At 50.0% G+C, this 18,297-nt stretch overlaps 1 protein-coding gene across 2 annotated transcripts; it reads right to left on the bottom strand.

Moving 5' to 3' along the window:
- Positions 1–4,555: 4,555 nt before the first annotated feature.
- On the bottom strand, positions 4,556–17,258 carry LOC131210820 (potassium voltage-gated channel protein Shal). Of its 2 annotated transcripts, XM_058204123.1 has the most exons (5): positions 15,627–17,258; positions 7,957–8,119; positions 7,641–7,829; positions 5,524–5,685; positions 4,556–5,463 (listed from the first exon to the last, which is right to left on the bottom strand). In XM_058204123.1, the coding sequence occupies exons 1-5, from the start codon at positions 16,739–16,741 to the stop codon at positions 5,443–5,445; spliced, it is 1,650 nt and encodes a 549-aa protein (XP_058060106.1). In that variant the 5' UTR covers positions 16,742–17,258; the 3' UTR covers positions 4,556–5,442. The 2 variants fall into 2 exon arrangements, with proteins under 2 accessions (XP_058060106.1, XP_058060098.1); XM_058204115.1 differs by having other exon boundaries at positions 4,556–5,685.
- Between the last annotated feature and the right edge of the window lie 1,039 nt (positions 17,259–18,297).

Genomic DNA, 18,297 nt, shown 5'->3' with positions numbered 1-18,297 from the left:
CTACTACTACTTCGTACGGGTGTGCCGCCCGGCCGTGATGGCTCCATTCCGTTGCGGGGAGCCTGTGGACAGGTTGACGGTGCTCCGCGATCGCCGTCCGGTTGCTGGCGGTGGTGATGGTGGTATCCCGTGTGGTACGTTACGTCTACTAGTGGGGTTCGATTGTTGGCTTCAACAAACACGGGTTCCAGGTCCTCCGAAAATCCGCACACTAAAAGTAAACCCCAAAACACTCCCGACGCCAAGACGCCATCGCGACAAGATGGCGCACTGCTGCTGCTGCTGCCGGTCGGCCATTTCGAGTTGCCAGGCTCACCGATCGCACCTCACTGGACATGGAGGAAGGAATCCGATATGGTCTTTGCTGGTGCAGCTTATTACGACTTTTTTCGTTCCCGCAACGGAATATCGTCCTCCTGGCATCATTGATTCGCTGAGGTGTAGTTCTACGGTGGCGTGCAAAAGAGAGCAAAGGAATGGACATGGCATTAGTAGGCAGCCGTATGGTAGCATTCACTTTCAGCAATCGACACTAGCGGTTGAGAGTAGATAGCTTGGATAAGACAGAGGGCAGTGATAGAGCTAGAGAGAGAAAGAGAGAGAGAGCGACAGGTGAGGAGAGAAAGTGGAGTAGTCAAGAGGGGACTGATCCTGTAACGGGTGGTCAACTGAAAGTAAACGTTCCTTACACATATTTACTGGTTGTCAGAGGTCCAAACAGTGGAAAGATAGAAACCGAGCCGAAATTTTGTTACATTCAGAAAGTTGGATAAAATCAACCATGAAAACCTTGTTCAGGTTTCAATGTTTTGGATTTACGTGAAAAAGTATCTCTACTGTTTACTGTGGTTTCAATCTGCAATGGCTTTACGCTCCAATTTAAAGTGGATTCGGTTGTTTTATTCGGCTTCGCTCAAAAGAAGACTAGCGGTAGATGATAGTAAACAGAGAGAGAGAGAGTGAAAGACAGAAGGAGTAGAACATCTAGAAAGTTAAACAACACGTAAGTAGCTTGACTGGCCGGTTTCAACGGTAGGGAAGTAGTAGCGTAGAACACATAAAGTAAATGGCAACATGGTTTTGTGTTTTGTACACAAACATTTAAACAACCACTTAGCAATCCTTATTGTTCACTACGCCCAAAGGATCATGATGACGAACACGGTAAGAGGCTCGTCGGAAGAAGACCGGACCGATAAATAGTGTGACAGAAGGGAAAGGAGAATGTGAAAAAAGAGACAGAGAAAGAGAGAGAAGGTAAGAGAGAGAAAGAGAGAGTGAATATCCGGTAGAGAAAAAGGGAGCAAGAGTGTCGGTAGAGGTTAGAGTGTCGATAGTGAAGAAATTTTGAAATTTATCAAAAACAACCATCATATTATGTTGTTTAATTTTTTGGAATGAAAGTTGTTGCTGTAAGATTGCTGGAATAGAGCTAACTGTGGTGCAAGCGTTTTTGGCAGTTTTGTTTTGGTTTTCCTCGGATTTATTTTCGTTCATTTGGTTCCCTGTTATCCTTGGCTCCTCTAGGAGGGTGTTTAAACTGGGAGTGAGATTGGTGTAAACATGAGTTCGGTGCACAGAGTTCGATCGCCGCTCGAGCGGGTTAGTGACTGTGGGCAGTGTGATGTGTTATTTTACAAATATTTACACCTCGCGGAAACGCGAATCGCCACTGTGCTCCTTGAAGCCCGCACGGGTCATGCTTTCTGACAGGAGCATAGCGTTGCGACAGCTGCTTGGCCAATATTGCCCTTCAACCATCCTAGGAGAACCACACCCGCACGCTACTCCAATGGCCGAATCGAATAGCAAACCGAATACTGGTCCAGCACAAGAAGAGATCAACGTCAATTCGGATTCCAATTCGGAGACGACGGACACTGAACGGAACCGACACCCGAAACCCGATCGACTACGAGATTGAACCGCAACGGAACCGCAACTATCTAGCAACTACAATTAAGCGTCACCACAGAACGGGAGCAGGACACGAACGGTCTACGGAAGCGAGCAAACAACCCGGGGCTCTGGACGAGGTCTCGGAGAGCCTACGTGTCTAGCACTACTTCTACTGCTACTACTACTACTACTACTGCTGCTCGTGGCGCGGCTAGTCTGGAAGCTTCGCACGGGAACGCAAACGAAAGAAAGAAAAACACTCAAAAACATGGGGATCACGTGGATTGGGGAACTTTTCCACCTCGGGCCGATCCGTGCAGTCGAGTCCGGAGGCAGTGCCGCTCGAAGTAGTAGTGGCCACCGAGTAGAGCAGTAGGAAAGAAAGACCACCAAAAAGGAAGGCACATTGCTGGCTACGTACATAACGAACGGATTACCCTGAAACCCAACACTGAAAGTACACCGACATTACAGCTAGAAGCAAGATTTTCCACCCCGGGTTATGTGGCATGAAGATGAATGACCGTTCCGCAGTTAGCATGGTGAGTAGGTGAGTTGTAACAGTAGTGCCGATTCCCATTCCCGGATCACGATTGTCTCCGCTCCGGACTTCAATATTTCCCGATTTATCGGGAAGACCCGACGCAGCCCTGCGGGTTTATGCTCGCGGATCGTTGGTAGGCGATAAAAATGTAAACCCCGCATGTTACGACCTCGCGTTTCCCGTTTTCTCCCCACACTTTGGTACGGTTTTATTTTTGTCGCAGTCCTGATCCCGATCCATCGCCGGCGTGGTGTGGAGCATAATTCAAAACAACCCGTGAACAGTTTAACCACTTTGTGCAACTTTGAGCGTATCGCTGCGCCAACACTCGCGCCAATCGCTATCGGTGGCCGCGTTATCATCCCAATGTTCACCAGCGTGTATGTGTGCTTGCGAGTGCAGTGGTGTTGGGTTGAAAAATCGGTTCCATTACTTTCCGCAACGAGGCTCGTAACGTTTAAGCATATTTTTGGGGAGGGATTTATAGACGTTACGAGGCCCTTTGCGAGGGTCCCAATATTTTTTCTGCACTCCGCTCCGGTTCTGGCGCGGTGTTGTATTATTCATTCCGAATCATGCACCTCGTCGATCATACGGACACACTGCGAAGCGGAGCGATAGTCGCGGCCACCACGCCAGTGCAATATTTCACTTATGCTTTCCGGGCGGTTCCGATGATGTACTTCCGTCACGGATCCGTGCCGCGGCACAATGGTGATAGCTTCGCGAGCGTTTTTTACGAGAGGATTACTTTTAATTTACACCGTTCGTAGCTTCATAACTTTGCCGGGTGCGGAGTGCATTTGCGAATCGAATCCCTGCTGCTTCACCCGGCACGGACGGAACATATTTACAGCACACCGAAAAACGGAACCCAAAGCGAGGTGAGGCTATGAACAAAGTGTACGTGAGTCTGTACGACAAATCAAAGGCTAATGAACCCGTGGCGTGGTGGAGTGATGGAGTAATGAGACATAGATCAGCAAAAAGGACGAACGAAACAACGAAAGGTGCAAAAACTGTACGCCAAAACATTAGTAAAGAACAACAGTACAGAGAGAGAGAGAGAGTGAATATGAGAGAAAGACAAAGAGAGAGAGAGAGAGAGAAAAGTTTTGAACAACGCCAACAACGAACAACGCAACGTCTAACTCTACCTGTATCTGAAAGTCCAATCACAGATTTGGCTAACATGAGAAACGGGGTTCAGCATGATTAGTTCGGCAGCTCACGGGAAGTCGGAGTGTGTGGTGGCGGTGGCGTTGGTGGTGTACGGTGTCCGGGTGGTTCACCCACACACACACGCACGAACGCACACACACACACATAGTTTGGGAACAAACATTAGACGAAAAAGGATGGGAATTAGTTTCACTTCTTCACGATGCGTTCAGCGAACAACATTCAGTCACAAGCGCGCCGCACACACACATCAATCGATCCCCGGAACTGTGTGTGGGTGGGTGTGTTTTGTTTGTTGGCCTGCCAGCTGACTTCCGGCCACTGTCGGCCACTTTAAGAGCATTTTCAAAGCCAAAACCGAGGGAGATCGAATACCCTTTTTTTACCCTGCCCTCCAATCGAAGGATAAACAAAATAATCATAAAATTATGTTTGCTAATGCACGGAATCAGAAGCAGTCGTTTCGGTTTTATTGCTAGTTTCGGGTAATGGACGAGATTTAACGTGATTTACATCGTGTTGGGCCAGGTGAACGGGTCGTTTGGGGTTTGAAATTAGAACGCAGAAAACGCAACGCAAAAGCTCGCTATTTTGAAGGTGGTTCCGATTTACACTGGTTTGCTAATGCTGCTGCTGCTGAACGCCAAACAACGTGTGGTGCAAAGCTTAATGAGGACTCGATAACTCCCTTTTTGATTAAATTTTGGTTAACACTTAAATCGTTTGACTCTCGCATTTTAAACGGTATGATAAGAGTGCCGAATCATTTTTAATGTTCATCCATCTAAAAACGAAATCAAGGACATTAAGAGTGCCAAACTTTTGAGAAGCAAAATTGAAGAATTAGCTCCACCGAGGATGGTGCAGCATAAACTCGGGACAGCAATAGAAGTTCAATCTCACATTCAATAAACACTTCAAAAACAGAAGCTTTTTTGTGATAAAATTAAGCAAAATCGAATGGTCTGTAGAGCAGCGCCGCAGGTGCGCAGGTCAACGACGGATAGCATCGATTGGTGGCAAAAGCGACGAAAAGAAAGGGCCCCAATGAACACCCAGTTAGGGAGTCGTAACGGGGCCACCCGAAGGACTTTTTGGAGTCGGGCCGATAGTCGGCAGATTGGAACGATGGAAAACTGAGCACAGCTAATCCGACTCGCCATCAGAGATCGTTATTTTATGGCTCATTTCTTGGCGGGTCCTGGGGCTGGATCCCGTTCTGGCACGTGGCACTCGCGTCTGTCGTCGTGTTTTCCACCGTTTGTGCAATGTACCACCGGTTTTATCAGTTTCTTAACAGACCGCGTGTGGCCCCCTGGGGCAAGTGGTTAGCCAATTTTACTCCATCGCTTGACGTGTGTATTCCTACAACGGTTTGTGGCTGTTTTGGCATCGCGTTTGTTCGTTCTATTTCTTGTTATTTCATTCGCCTGTCAGTGATTAACTATTTGGCCTGTGGCTGCGAGTGTTAATCAATCAATAGCCCGAGTAGCCCGAGAGTATCACAATTCGTGTGGTTCATCACAGTTTAAGGCTTAATCCTGACACGCTAGGACGTTGAACCGTTGCTTCAAATTTTGCTGAACGACGACGGACGAAAACCGATGCCCTTGAATTGAGATACGGGTGCCAATGTGCACGCCATATTGGTCTGGCGCTTCCAGCGGGGCTCAGTGCTCACTTCAGTTCGCAAGGAAATCATCAGATGGCCTCCGATTTGAGACCTCCGATTTGAGCCGCTTGCCCATGTGTCTCTGCGTTGATCGTGTTGTGTCTGTCTGTGAGTGTGTGTTTGTGTGTCTGCGTGTGCCCTGCGTTCAGCAGGGCCGGTGTCCTGGCTGTTGGTTGCAGTATGAGGTGGTGGACAGTTCGCAGGCGTCGTCGCGTCGTGGTCTTACCTGATATCGCTGCGAGCAGCACCGTCCGCAGCAGGACTGCAGCAGTCCGGTGGCTCCGGTGGCCGTGTTGGCGGAGTGGGACGGGCTGGCCATCGGCGAGGGCGACCCGGGCCGCTTCGTCTGCCCGTTGTACTGCGTCTCTAGCTCGACAAACTCCCGATCCTGTGGGGTGGCGCGGCCGGGAAGTTAAGAAATCAAACCATTCGTTAGTGGCGCTCACACCGGGCGGTTTACTGGGCCAAGTGTCCTCACTCCCAGGGCGCTACCACTACCACTACTACTACTACACAGGTGACGATGGCGGTGCTGGTGAAGCAATGCATATTGGAAGTGGTGACAGTGGTGGGATCCGGGTCGTGACGCCGTCAAACGCCACCCGGCCGTAAGGGAGTCGATAGGGAGATGAAATGGAAGCGATTGGGAGCCCAGAAGCATGCAAGCAAGCATGGTGTTACGTCGAACGAATGAACAAGAAGAAGTTTGCCCTGCAGTGGCGGTCCCTTTCTGGCCCGCCCGCCTAGAGCGAATGCCCCGCCAGGATCGATGATCGATGCGTACAGGGACATGGTGGAAGGACATGCGGTAGGCGGTAGAAAAGAAAACGCAAAACAACGACACGGCAAGGAGCTTCGTGAGGTAGAGAAATGAGCGAAGAGGAGCGCGATTTGCAATGACCAAATATTCGGGTGTCTTGTGGCTTGTGCCTTAAGAAATGGAAGAGATGCGGGTTCTGGTGAATGTTTTAAATGCGGTCGCGATTGGCAAAACATGTTTTCTCATATTTTTGTGTGCTGACAGCGATAGACAACTTTAAGGGAAAAATAATAACTCAATCAATACGCATGATCAAGGAAGAACTCTAATACGAAGGTCACTATTTATATTTCGGGAATTGGCAACACTGATGTCATGTGAGTCCATCTGATGGTTCCATCGTAAAGTTTGACATTTTTGACGACATACGTACTCAGAACATTTTGTCATACGGACGCTATTTGTTTATTTTATATTTAGTTGAAAGTTTCGTCTCGGCAAAAAAATGGAACTGAATCGTGAACATTTTCGAGCGATGATTTTTTACGACTTTCGACGTGGATTATTACAACAAGAGTGCGTCAATCAACTTAATTTGACTTTTGGCGATGATGCTCCATCAAAAACCACTGTGTATCGCTGGTATAGTGAATTCAATCGTGGTCGTAGTTCGCTGTCCGACGAGTTTCGTGAAGGTCGTCCAAAATCGACTGTAGTGCCAGAAAACATCGATGCTGTGCACGAAATGATTAAGCAAGATCGTCATGTAACCTATTGTGAGATTGAGGCATCCCTAAGCAGGAAAACAAACAAGAGACGTCGGATTGTTCTTCATCATGACAATGCCAGCTCTCACACATCGGCTCAAACAAGAGACTATTTGAGCACTCAAAACATCGAATTGATGGGTCATCCGCCGTACAGCCCTGATTTGGCACCCAATGATTTCTTTTTGTTCCCATCCGTGAAGAATAAACTGCGTGGTCAACGATTTTCATCGCCCGAAGAAGCTCTTGAAGCGTTCAAAAATCATGTTTTGGAGATACCTCATTCGGAATGGAATAAATGCTTTGAAAATTGGTTTAAGCGCATGCAAAAGTGTATCGATCATCGTGGCGAGTACTTTGAAAAACAATAAAAATATATTCGCAGCTTCACTATTTGTTTTTGTTCCTATTCCCGAAATATAAATAGTGACCCTCGTATCAATGTAAACAGAATAAGGTTACGAAATCGATCGATTTTCAAATCAATAATTGAATTAAGACTGAATTGGATGCTAAAAGCGAGCATTAGTAAGTTAGTGGCGGAGTAGAGATGACGACCAAAACAGCACACAAAATAAGAAACTTGCTTCAAAAGAGTAAAACATTAGACGAAACGCGTGAACGAGACAGAGAGACAGAGACAGAGATAGAGAGCGAGATAGAGAAATGGTATGCAAAGATGGTGGGCGGTTGGGCGTAGCGAGCGAGAACAGGTGCAAAGTTCGTCTGGATAGCGAGCAATGGAGTGGAGCCGTCGTGGGGAGGTGGCCGCGACGCAGTCTCGGGTGGGGGGCCGTCGCCGGTGAGTATAGCTACCGTCGTTTTCTCCAAGCACCGCAACAGATGGTGGTGCTGCAGCTCGAAGATGTCCTCGTCGTTGTAGTTGTCGTCCAGCTCGATGCCGGACTCCTGGGCCGCTAGGCGCGACTCGGCCGCCTTCTTCTTGCTCGCGAACGCCGCACTGGCGCCCGCCTTCGCTATTCGTATTCGGGCAAGGCGTGCTTTCTACAAGTAGGGAAAAAGGGGGGGAAGGCACCGTTAACCGGGGTGGCCGGAGAGCCCCCGCTACTTACAGCGACCCGTCGCCGTCGGATCCCCCGCCCGCCGAGGGCCGTCTGCCCGCATAGCCTACCCGCTGTGCTTTCCGCTTGTCCGCCCGCTGGTTCTGGTGGTAGATGCGGCTGAAGTTGGACACGATTACAGGTACGGGTAGCGCGATGACCAGCACTCCGCTCAGCGAGCATACGCCACCGACGATCTTGCCGGCGATCGTCTCCGGTACCATGTCACCGTAGCTGGGCACGGAGAGAGAAATCGATGGAAATTAGTGACGGTAGAAGGGCGTTAGAAAGGCTATAAAATTTAAGGATCACTATACGAAGATAGCCCCTAGAGCATTTGGAATATTAGGTTTTGTTTCACGTATGTCATAGGAGTTCACTGATCACTGATCTCGCCAGAAAACCGTTTTCTCTGCTCTAGTCCATCCAATTTTCGATCATGCTGGGCATGCGATATGGCATCTCCGGTATCAATGTTGGGACGATATGACCAGGGAAGGTTTACCAGGGTCGCTGTCTGTAGGACTGGCTGGTTACAACGTTATAGCCTGGCTTGAAAGAACGCCGTCTGTTGAGTGGAATCTCGTTAACACTCCACTAGTCTCGATCCACTAAGAAATATCGCTAGAACATATAATAGGGCTTCGTCAGCGCTGATCTCCAACATGTCCATAAATCAGTGCAAAAGTGTTATTTATTTCTTTTCCAATTGAAGCTTAGGCCTTTTTTCCTTCGACTGTAGGCTCAAAAATAAGTAAATGAAAATGACTAAACTCTGGAAAGAAAATATTTGTGTGTAACGACATTTTGATCCGAATCTCCCAAAAAGATCCCAATAACCGAAAGCGATGGAAAAAAATTCGTTAAGCAAAATGACCCCGTCTTAAAGCGTAACACTATGCAGAAGAGCATCGGAAAACTCCTATTCTGAAATCTGAAAAAAAACAAAGTGCACTCCCCTGATGAATGAACGTCGAGCAGTCCGAGCCGCTGCCGGCTTTTTGATCCGAAGCCAACATTCGGACCTAATGATGGCTATCGATTCATGCCAATCAAACATTAATGAACCTGCTCCGTGATCTGCGCTCCGGCGAAAAAGTGGGTCACACACCACGCGCACACTTTGTGCAACAATTTCTGGCCACTCGGTCAACGGTCGGGGTGTCGATTTCGCCAAAACCACGCCGATTGACAAATGGTGAGCATTTAGAGTGTGCCACATTCACACCCGTGACATCTAGGGCGCCCGGACGTCATCATCGCCGGCGAGATGCACTTCGCGGATCACGGCCCTGTGACCACGCCGAATTGTGACACGAACAGCGTGAGCCGCCGATGACACGAGTCGCCGACCATTTGGCGTTGGCCGGACGCCAGACAAGTTGCAGATGCGCCTTGCGTGTGCTGTCAGGCGAACGCTCCAAACCGATACTTGTTGGCCGATGTTTGCTTTACAAATGGCGTTCGCAAGGGCCGAGTGCATCGCGGCGTGAGCCGCCACAAATGTTATTGCAAGCCCCCGGCCGGCCGGCCGGCCGGGACTTGATTGGATTGCGATTCGCGATAATCACAACATTATTACGTTCACTTCGGTGGGTCGCTTGTTGCCGTTGGGCCGGGTGTTGCGATTGTTTGCGGTGATGGCGCAGCGATGCACACAAATTGACGCAGTTTGTTTTGCTAATCATGATATTATACGTAGCCATTTGATGCAGCCATTTGTAAAAATATTTAAAATAGAGCACGCCAGGCCAGGCCTCATCCATTTCTCCATCCGCTTAAAGTAACGATCACTCGTCCCAGTCCCGGTCCCAGTCCCGGTCCCGGTGCCGGTCCCGGTGGCCGTAAAGTCTCCACTCGAATTACCTAATGGACGTGGGGCATCAATCAATGGGGCGCCCACTGCCATTTGCAATTCGAACAGGTATTGCCGGGCTCCCGGGTGGGATAAAAATAAAACCAACACCGAAGTCCGAAGTGATTGATGAAAAGTGGTTAAAATCGGAAAATCCCGGGCGGGCCAGTGCCAGTGCTCCCGGGGCCCCATCGATATGTACATTTTCGGTTCACGCTTCGATCGCTTTTCCGAGTTGCTGGAAATCTATTTTCCTTTCGCTCTCGCACCCCATTTTGCCTCGCACCGCAGAAACTCGCCTCGCAGAACCATTAGTCAAAGCACGGGGCCACCCCTCGGACGGCACTAAAGCTCGCCCGGCTAATGACAGTGTCCGAAGGCAGTTAACAACGGGCTTTTATTTACCCTTATCACGCATGAATGGTGCGAGAGGTCCGGTGCCGTTGGTTCGGTGCGACCCTGAAGGTCCCCGAAGGCTGCGTTGCGGTTCCTTTCTAAGCCTCGACGATGACGACGACGACCGGCTGAGTGTCGAGTCACTAACTGGCCGTGGCGGAACTGCCCGTTCCAATGAGGTCCTCATGTCCGGTCCATTTTCCCCGGCGAATGGACAGTCTACGGCACCGAACGGAGACCTGAGCGGAGACTATGCTAAACGGAGTGCCCGCCGGGAAGAACGTGATAAGTTGCAAATAAGAATTAAAGATTGCTATCTCCGGGCTCTAATCGTTGTATTTTCCAAAGCGAGTTGCGCGAAAAAAAACCTCCTCTTCGGACCTTTTCATAAGCCAACGGCATGGTCTCGTCTCGATAGTATTCCGGACCCAACCCCTCGACGTGCAGGCTATTTTTGGGGAACATAATTTCGGGGGACCCAGTTTCGGGCAAAAACTGACATCACGATGAGATTTTATCTCGCCCAAAGTGGTCATTAAGTGAGGTCGCAGCGTTCGCGATGCGCTGGGTGTTTACCACGGGGCCAGAGCCATCCGAAAGTGAATCAAAGATGTAACTTTAATCAAAGCCGTTTCCGCTGCGTGCTTTAAAAGGAATGAAAGGCAAACAAACCGTAAAACTCGACACATTAAATGGTGAAAGTGCCAGTAAGCATCGAGTGATGCAGATTCCGCCAAGTTCGGTAGCTTCGTCGCAAAACTCCATCGTCGGCTTGGGCGATTGGGGTCGGTGGTGAATTTTGCCGGATATCGTCATCACGATTATTATTATCGCCATCATCGTCCTGGGCGGCCATTAGCGTGCAGTGGCAATTGCACTCGCAATGAGTGCAATTTGCTCCAGTCTCGATGACGTCAAGTTCAGTAATTGGGCTATTCTCGGGTCGTTGCAATATAATTGCTAGAAGCCGTGTAGCAAGAACGACCCGAGCAGACACCGACACGAGTTCGCATGAATAAAATCATTCGCGTTGATAGTTAAACGCAACTCGTTTCTTGAAAGGAAGTGAGTCTGAGTGACTTGCGCGCTTGACACACTTTTGTAATGAATGAACTAGAAATATTACTTTCTGACACGGCATCTTGCAAAAATCTCTGTCTTCGAGTGATCGATTGGATGAATTTCATGCTATACCAGCTTTTCGTGCACTTTGACTGTTCGCAGTTGATATGTTAAGAGCGGGAACCAGTGTGCAAGGTTGTACTGAGTTGCCACAAATATGTACGAGAGCTGGTCAAAAATGTCTGAGAATTTTGTATTTTTCTAACTATTGGCTTATTCATGAACATCTACTTTGCCCACTTTAAAGAAATCCACGTAAGATATTATACGCTTGAGCCAAAATTTTTTTCAATCCTCGAAGCACTTAAAAAAACCTTTTTTGTGAACTTGTTCCATTTTTTCCAAGCTCCATTTTTTCGAATCGACAAAAATCGACGAAGAGCCAAAACACGGCCAAGCAAAACAGCAGTCAGAAAATGGACTGATTATTCAAAAAGGACCGAACTTTTCGGCATCGAAGATCGAATATACGAAGCCCGCGTAAATACAAAATAATAATTTTCATTGCACCTGGAATGTAAGTTTTACAAACCATTTTCTAACACCAATTTACACAGGAGTTTTCAAAGCCAACCAATTTTATAATCAAACCTTTTAAATCTAACTGACAATTGTAATGATATTATATAGTTATTACAAATGATTAAACTTATGCTACAAATAAAAATGAAATTGCTAAAATGATTCCTTTTTTAAATTTCAAGAACGGGAAATTGCACAGCATTATTTTGCGGAACATTTTGCGATGTTTAAAGCAAATCGATAAGCTGAAGCGCAAGTTTGGTCCCAGGTGCACCAGAGCTCATTAAACATTGATCGAATCGCTGCGATGTCGAAAAGGTGCTTTCGGTTCGTGTCAATTCAATTAGTTGAAGTCCGCGGCCATTGTACCATTCGTTCGTGCTCTGTCCTTTGTTGTGTGTGTTTTTTGTAAGGAGTACTACCTCGTGATATTATTTGCCCGGAAATTGTGAACCGCGGACGGGAAAAAGAGTCGAATTGCCCCAACAAGACTTATCGGAAGCCCGCCATTTACAATGAACTAATTGGACCGGCTCGATTGTGCCCTGCTCGCTCGCTGGGGAAAGAACGCGGGAGCAGAAAGGATGCCCAACAGGACCGAGTACTGTTGCAGCATCATGTTCGCGCTCACGAATTTCACGTGGACGGTGATGGCACTGCTCGTAAATCATCCATCTTGATTGCTGCAAACCACTGCGCTTACCCATTCGCTGTCACGGCCAGATGGCCATTGTTTGTGAACCCGGGGCCGGCAGAGAACCACACGCGTGACACGAGCCGTCACGGAAATTTATGGAATTCATGAGCCGAAAGACATCCCAAGTATGAGACGCCCGCCACCTGAGAATGTCTTCGGTTGACTATTTCCACCGTGCGCCGACGTGCGCGAGTCTCGTTTTATGCTTCGCGGCCGGGAACGGTGGGCAAAGTGTGGAAGTAATAAAATTTCCACCTCATTCCCGCATTCCCACATTCCTGTGGCGCGGCGCGAGGAAGTTTTGCGGAGCAATATGCTATCGGCGCAATTAAAATTGTCATCCGGACCACCGGAGCCTAGTGCCGAAAGCAGACGCTCGTCGCTAATGACTTACACCGCTCGGAACTAATTTTTGGGCTCTGCACGAACTAACCATAACTCAGGCCACGCCACGTGCAGCGTGGGCCCGCCGATCGTGCCGACCGAGGCCTCGGGGCTGGATTATGGAAAGTTGGGCAAAGTTATGGAAAACTTTTATCCATTTCAATAAATAGTTCTGGCTTGTTGTAGAACGGTCGGATCTGGCATTTTAATCATGGAAGAGTGTTGGCAGTTGCAAATTGAGAGTGTACAGCAGAAATTTATTAAGAATGGGAGGGCACTCATTGAGTTATTATCGCAATTATGTAAATAAAAAGTAGGACAACCTAATGACGGCCTCTTTGTAGTTCGCAAGAGAAACAATCAGTCTTTAAAGGTGTAGAGTGTGCCGAAAAAGTGTGTTCACCATTTACTGATTTATGATGTGCGATTTGTGATTTGGAATCCTGCCCACCGCCGCCAATGGGCACCAGAAACCACTCCGGAACCCGAGTCCACTTGCGGCCATCTGGAGTGGCGGTTTTCGGGGTGGATCAGCTGCTCAATTTCCACCCCGGGGCACGTTGCTTCCGCTTGCTCATGGAGTATTAATAGTTCGCACTTCTTGCCGAACCCATCCGACCCGCTCGACAAGACGCTGGTGAGGAAGAAAAAACAAACACGGCCGCGCCAACTGGAGCAACACCGGCTTGATGGGAATAATTTGCACGCTTTCGCTGCTCGCCACCTTTCGCCGGCCAACCGTGTGGATGCCGGTGGAGTGCCGGTACGGGGACCTTTGATGTGGTCCTGCCTGGCCAAATGTGTAGATGCTTCATTTAGCCGGCACTGGCGGGAGGAGGATAGCTTTCTTTGAGAACCTCGGAAAAACCTGCCGTTACCCACTGCTGCTGCTGCTGCCGCTGCTGTGCCGGAACTTCGGGTTGGCACACGCGAAAAGACGGCCACTCGGCTCACCACATGGCGCGAAGTGGTTTCTTTATTTTTGGGGTAGGTGAGTAAATCAAGCGTCGAAGGAATGTCTCGGCTTAATTTCGTGAGCATTTGCCACGCACACAGCACATTCGTGGCGTTTCCAACTGCATTCTGTATGCGTTTTTTGAATTCTAATCGATATGTTTATGGCAAATACAGATAACAGTTTAAAATTAATTTTTCTAAGGTAACTAATAAATACTAGTAATTAATGCTAAGAATTGCTTTGTTTATGACGAAATAAAAACATCGCCGCGGGAGTGTTGGGCGATGTTTAAAAGGGAAATAAAGCCAGCGAGAAGCGACCACGAGGCTTTTTATTATTTCGAACCAGCAAAGAATAAAGAAAGTATTTTTTTTTGGTCCTACGTACCACTAAATTCGAGCCAAATATAATACGGTACTGAAACGCCGTTAACAGTCATCCTCAACACAACGGCATTAGCGTTACTACCAGGAACGATTAAAATATTCATACTTTAAGTAAACAACTTCATCGTGCCGTAAACTCTCGAACTTTAAAACGGACGGCAGAATGAAGACTTATTTTCAACCTGGAATTTTTAAATATTCGCTGCCAACGTAGTATTTTGCTTCCCGCACAAGCGCTTTCGGAATGATGTTCGGGGCGACACCGGGGTCCCCCAGAAAAGCGGCCTGTCTGGTTGGGACATGAAAAGAAAACTGCCACAGCCATGTCAGAGCCTCGAATGGGCCGGAATCGAAAACGACGCCACCCCGGTGGTGCCGTGCGGAAGTTGGCTGCTGCGTTTATTGCACCATAAACGAGCGTTAGCTCGACCGGAAGGAAGATTGGCCACACCGAAAAGCAGGACGATTCTAACGACGTTTACTCATGAGCCGGATACGGCAAAAAGATACGCTTCCAGCCGCTGGGATGGGTGTTGAAACGATCAAGTTTCGTTATTTGGTCCGTTCATATTGCAGCTGTGGCGAACGGCCCCACTTCCGAAGCGGAAACTTGCGGTCCCGACACTCTGGTGGAGCAAATATATTGACGAAATAATAATAAATACTTTTAATAGCATTACCCAAGAAGAAAAAACTTTTCCTGCCCTATTGCGCCCTACTTTTGATACGAAGCATTTTGGTGGTTGCGCTGAAAATTGCGCTGTGTCCGTTCTATTTTTGTTTACTAAAGTTATTCCGAAAGCCAGCGGCAGAGTTCCTGCTCCGAGAGTGCTTTAAGGTTGGGCCTTTCGGACGGCGAAACTGTCAACGCCCCCAAGAGCTCTTGAGGCCCCGGCAGCCCCCGCGTGATGGCTCGTGAGCCGAAGCTGCTCGGGATGATCGAATCAAGGACGAGAAATCTCATTGCTCCTCGCTACCTGGAGGCGTGCTTAATGGTATGTCGTTACGCTGCGAAAACGTGCCACAAACGGACCCAAATCGAGGGTGCTTGAGTCTCAACGCCGGGGCATGCAGAATATTTGGCAGAAAATTAAATCTCCGCACCCGGAAGCTCCCGGCCGGCCCGAATGGCCTAATGGTCATAATCGTCACATTTTATCGGTTAATTGAGGGGAAATGATTGTCTTGTAATCACGCTCGAGACGCTCGAATAGTTTGGCACGCCAATTCAACTGGTCCTGCGAGAATCAATGGTTCGTTTCATGGGATGGTGCTCACACCCGAGCGACCTTCCCGGAACAGATCAAGCGAAACCAGTAAGAAAAAGGGAATCAAATAAGCAGTGCAAGAACCTAAAAACGAACTGCAAAAACCTAATGGTAAATTCACGGTTGCGTTGGGGCATCGAAGCCCTGACTTACCCGAGCGTGGTCATGGTGACGATCGTGTACCAGAAGGCGGCCGGAATCGAGGTAAAGTTGGTACCGTCGACGTTCTTCTCGGCGTAGAACATGACCGTGGCGAAGATGATGATGGCCATGGCGAGCGAGAAGACGAGAAAGCCGAGCTCGGACGCGCACGACTTGAGCGTGTAGCCGAGGATGCGCAGACCCTGCGAGTGGCGCGAGAACTTGAAGATGCGGAACACGCGGAAGACGCGCAGCGTCACGAACGCCCCGGACACGTCGTCGTTGTCGGTGATCCCGAGCCCGATGTAGTACGGCAGGATGGCGACAACGTCGATGATGCTCATGACGCTCCGGACGAACTTGCAGCGGCACGGGGCGGCGAACAGCCGGAGCAGGTACTCGGCGGTGAAGATCATGACGCAGGCGGTGTCCAGGCAGAAGAACACGATCTTGTAGCGCTCGCCGCACGACAGGGTGCCGGCCCGGCCCGGCCGGACCCCGCACGGGACCGTCTCGACCACGTTCGCCATCACGGAGACGGCGATGAAGAAGCCGGTGACGTAGTAGAAGACGAGCGCCGCGGTCGAGGTGTGCGGGTTCTCGAACGCGCGCCACATCCGCTGCCGGATGTTGGTCAGCTGCTGCAGGTTGTTGTCGCTGTTCTCCGACAGCTTGTCGTCCATCAGGCGCTCCGCGTTCTCGCGCTTCCGGTCGCGGTAGTCCTCGTAGCAGCAGTCCCCGATCACGTCCGGCATGATGCCGAAGAAGGCGAGCTCCTCGTCGTAGCTGAGCAGACACTCGTGGCGCGGGTAGTGCAGCTTGCCGGTCCGGTAGTAGTTGAGGATGTGCCGGAAGATGTCCGGGTCGCGGTCGAAGAAGTACTCCTTGCTGTCCTCATCGTAGAAGAAGTCGCGCTCGTTCGAGCCGAGCAGCGTGTCCGGGTACTTCTCGACCGTCGTGCGCCACGTCTCGAACCGCCGCCCGGACACGTTGATGATCAGCTTCTCGTCCTCCGAGCGCAGCCGGTCCTTGAAGACGGGCGGGGCCGGCAGCGGGTGGGACGCTATCGGCACCCAGCCGATGGCCGCCGCCCGTGCGAATGGCAACCAAGCGGCGACCGAGGCCATGCTGTTTGGTGGAATTTTTCAATGGTCCTCCAGGTGAGGGGGTCCTCCAACAACCGTGCGGCGGGTGGGTGGGGGGGGTGTTGGTGGTCGCGGCGGAGCTCCTCTGCGGAACTGACCAATGGACCACGACGTCACGGGGATCGCTACAAGCTACGCTTCAGCCGGTGTGAGTCCTTCCGAACGGCAACAACAGGGACACCGAATACCAATACGTCACTAGTCCCTGCGAGAGGCGGGCCTTCGGCACAAAACAGCAGCACTTCGGCTCTCGGCCGCTCGGATATCCGGCTCCCGGTCCCCGGAGGTCCCCGGTCCGTCTAGTGGCGTGCGGGGCGGCGATAGGCGATGGCTCCTTGCATCCCAACCTTTCGCTTACAGCCGGTGGCGGTCCGGTGCGCTTCGCTCGCTGGTTGCCGCACGATGTCGCCGAAGGGTTTTGCGTCGGACCTTTTCCCGCATGGTTTGGCGGACCACTCCCTCGCCCAGGGCGGTGGGCTGGCTTAGCGCTGACGCCTTAGCGAAGTTCCGGGGCGCTCCGATCCACGGCACATTCCATAGCGCTGCTGCTGCGGCTGCTGCTGCTGGTCTGTGAAGTATGGAAGGATAGCGGATAGATCGCATCAGTATCAGCATCCCGGCTGGGGCATTGAAATAAGGGCATCTTCGCTGTCGGACGCTGCAACGGACAGCTGCAGCGGACCGGGCCATTAATCCGATGGTGACACGATGAAGTGACAAACTGATACGTGCCACCGATGATGACGCAGTGCTTTCGGGGCCACCACGAGGCCACCAGTGATCATCGTTTTCGTCCGGTTTTTTTTTCTCACCCCCCCCTGGCCCGTGTCGGTCGGTGTCCGTCGAACGCTAATTGATTGATAAGAAAAACGGTCCGCCATCGAACGGATCGCGGATCGCCGGATGATGCTGCGGATCTGCGGTGTTTATGCTAATGGACCGTACCGGAGGGGGGGCTGTCGTGAACAGCACACCACGTGGCACACACAAAAAGGAGCTGAATTCTGTTCAATGCATTAGCGCATCATCAATTTCCAAGCTTCAAGCGCCAGTCCCGGTGGCATGTTTAGTCCTGCGCCCCGGTGACCCGGAGAGAGGGGAAAATATGGTGCCGTTGGCGAAACGTGGTCGATTCAACGAAAAGTCGAACAACGGTCCAGCGTTAGCGTTTTCCATTAGCGGGCCCCACAGTAAAAGCACCGAAAGGTATGTTTCAACGATTGCATGAGGACTCTGGGCTCGATTGGAACTCCGTTTTTATAAAAAAAGGAGTGGAAGCCTTTTGATAAATTATTTGGTGTTTGGTAAAAAAATATATGCTACATTTTAGCCTAAACCTTATGCTTCTTGCTCAATCAGGCGCATCGGAAAGAGAATCCAGAAATCAATCAGTTCGGGAAACAATGGGACACGTTTTAGCACACACAATTTAGTCGGCAACTTTCGTTTGAGTGAAGATGGCAGTGCTTTAATCGGTTTAAAAAAAATGGAATATGGTGATTTTGACTTAACAAACAAAGAGCGTCGGAGGACTCAAC

The sequence above is a fragment of the Anopheles bellator genome, chromosome 1 (assembly GCF_943735745.2).
Source record: "Anopheles bellator chromosome 1, idAnoBellAS_SP24_06.2, whole genome shotgun sequence".
NCBI classification, from domain to species: domain Eukaryota; kingdom Metazoa; phylum Arthropoda; class Insecta; order Diptera; family Culicidae; genus Anopheles; species Anopheles bellator.
Note: the sequence above shows the minus strand (reverse complement) of the source record. Positions and strands in the feature narration are given on the sequence as shown.

Excerpts from the sequence above, each read along its gene's own strand:
- LOC131210820 (XM_058204115.1), bottom strand. The coding sequence starts at position 16,741 with ATGGCCTCGGTCGCCGCTTGGTTGCCATTCGCACGGGCGGCGGCCATC. Across the intron at positions 7,830-7,956 it reads ACAAGCGGAAAGCACAGCGG|AAAGCACGCCTTGCCCGAAT; the intron begins GTAGGCTATGCG and ends CCCTACTTGTAG. Across the intron at positions 5,686-7,640 it reads GGTGCTTGGAGAAAACGACG|GATCGGGAGTTTGTCGAGCT; the intron begins GTAGCTATACTC and ends GCCACCCCACAG.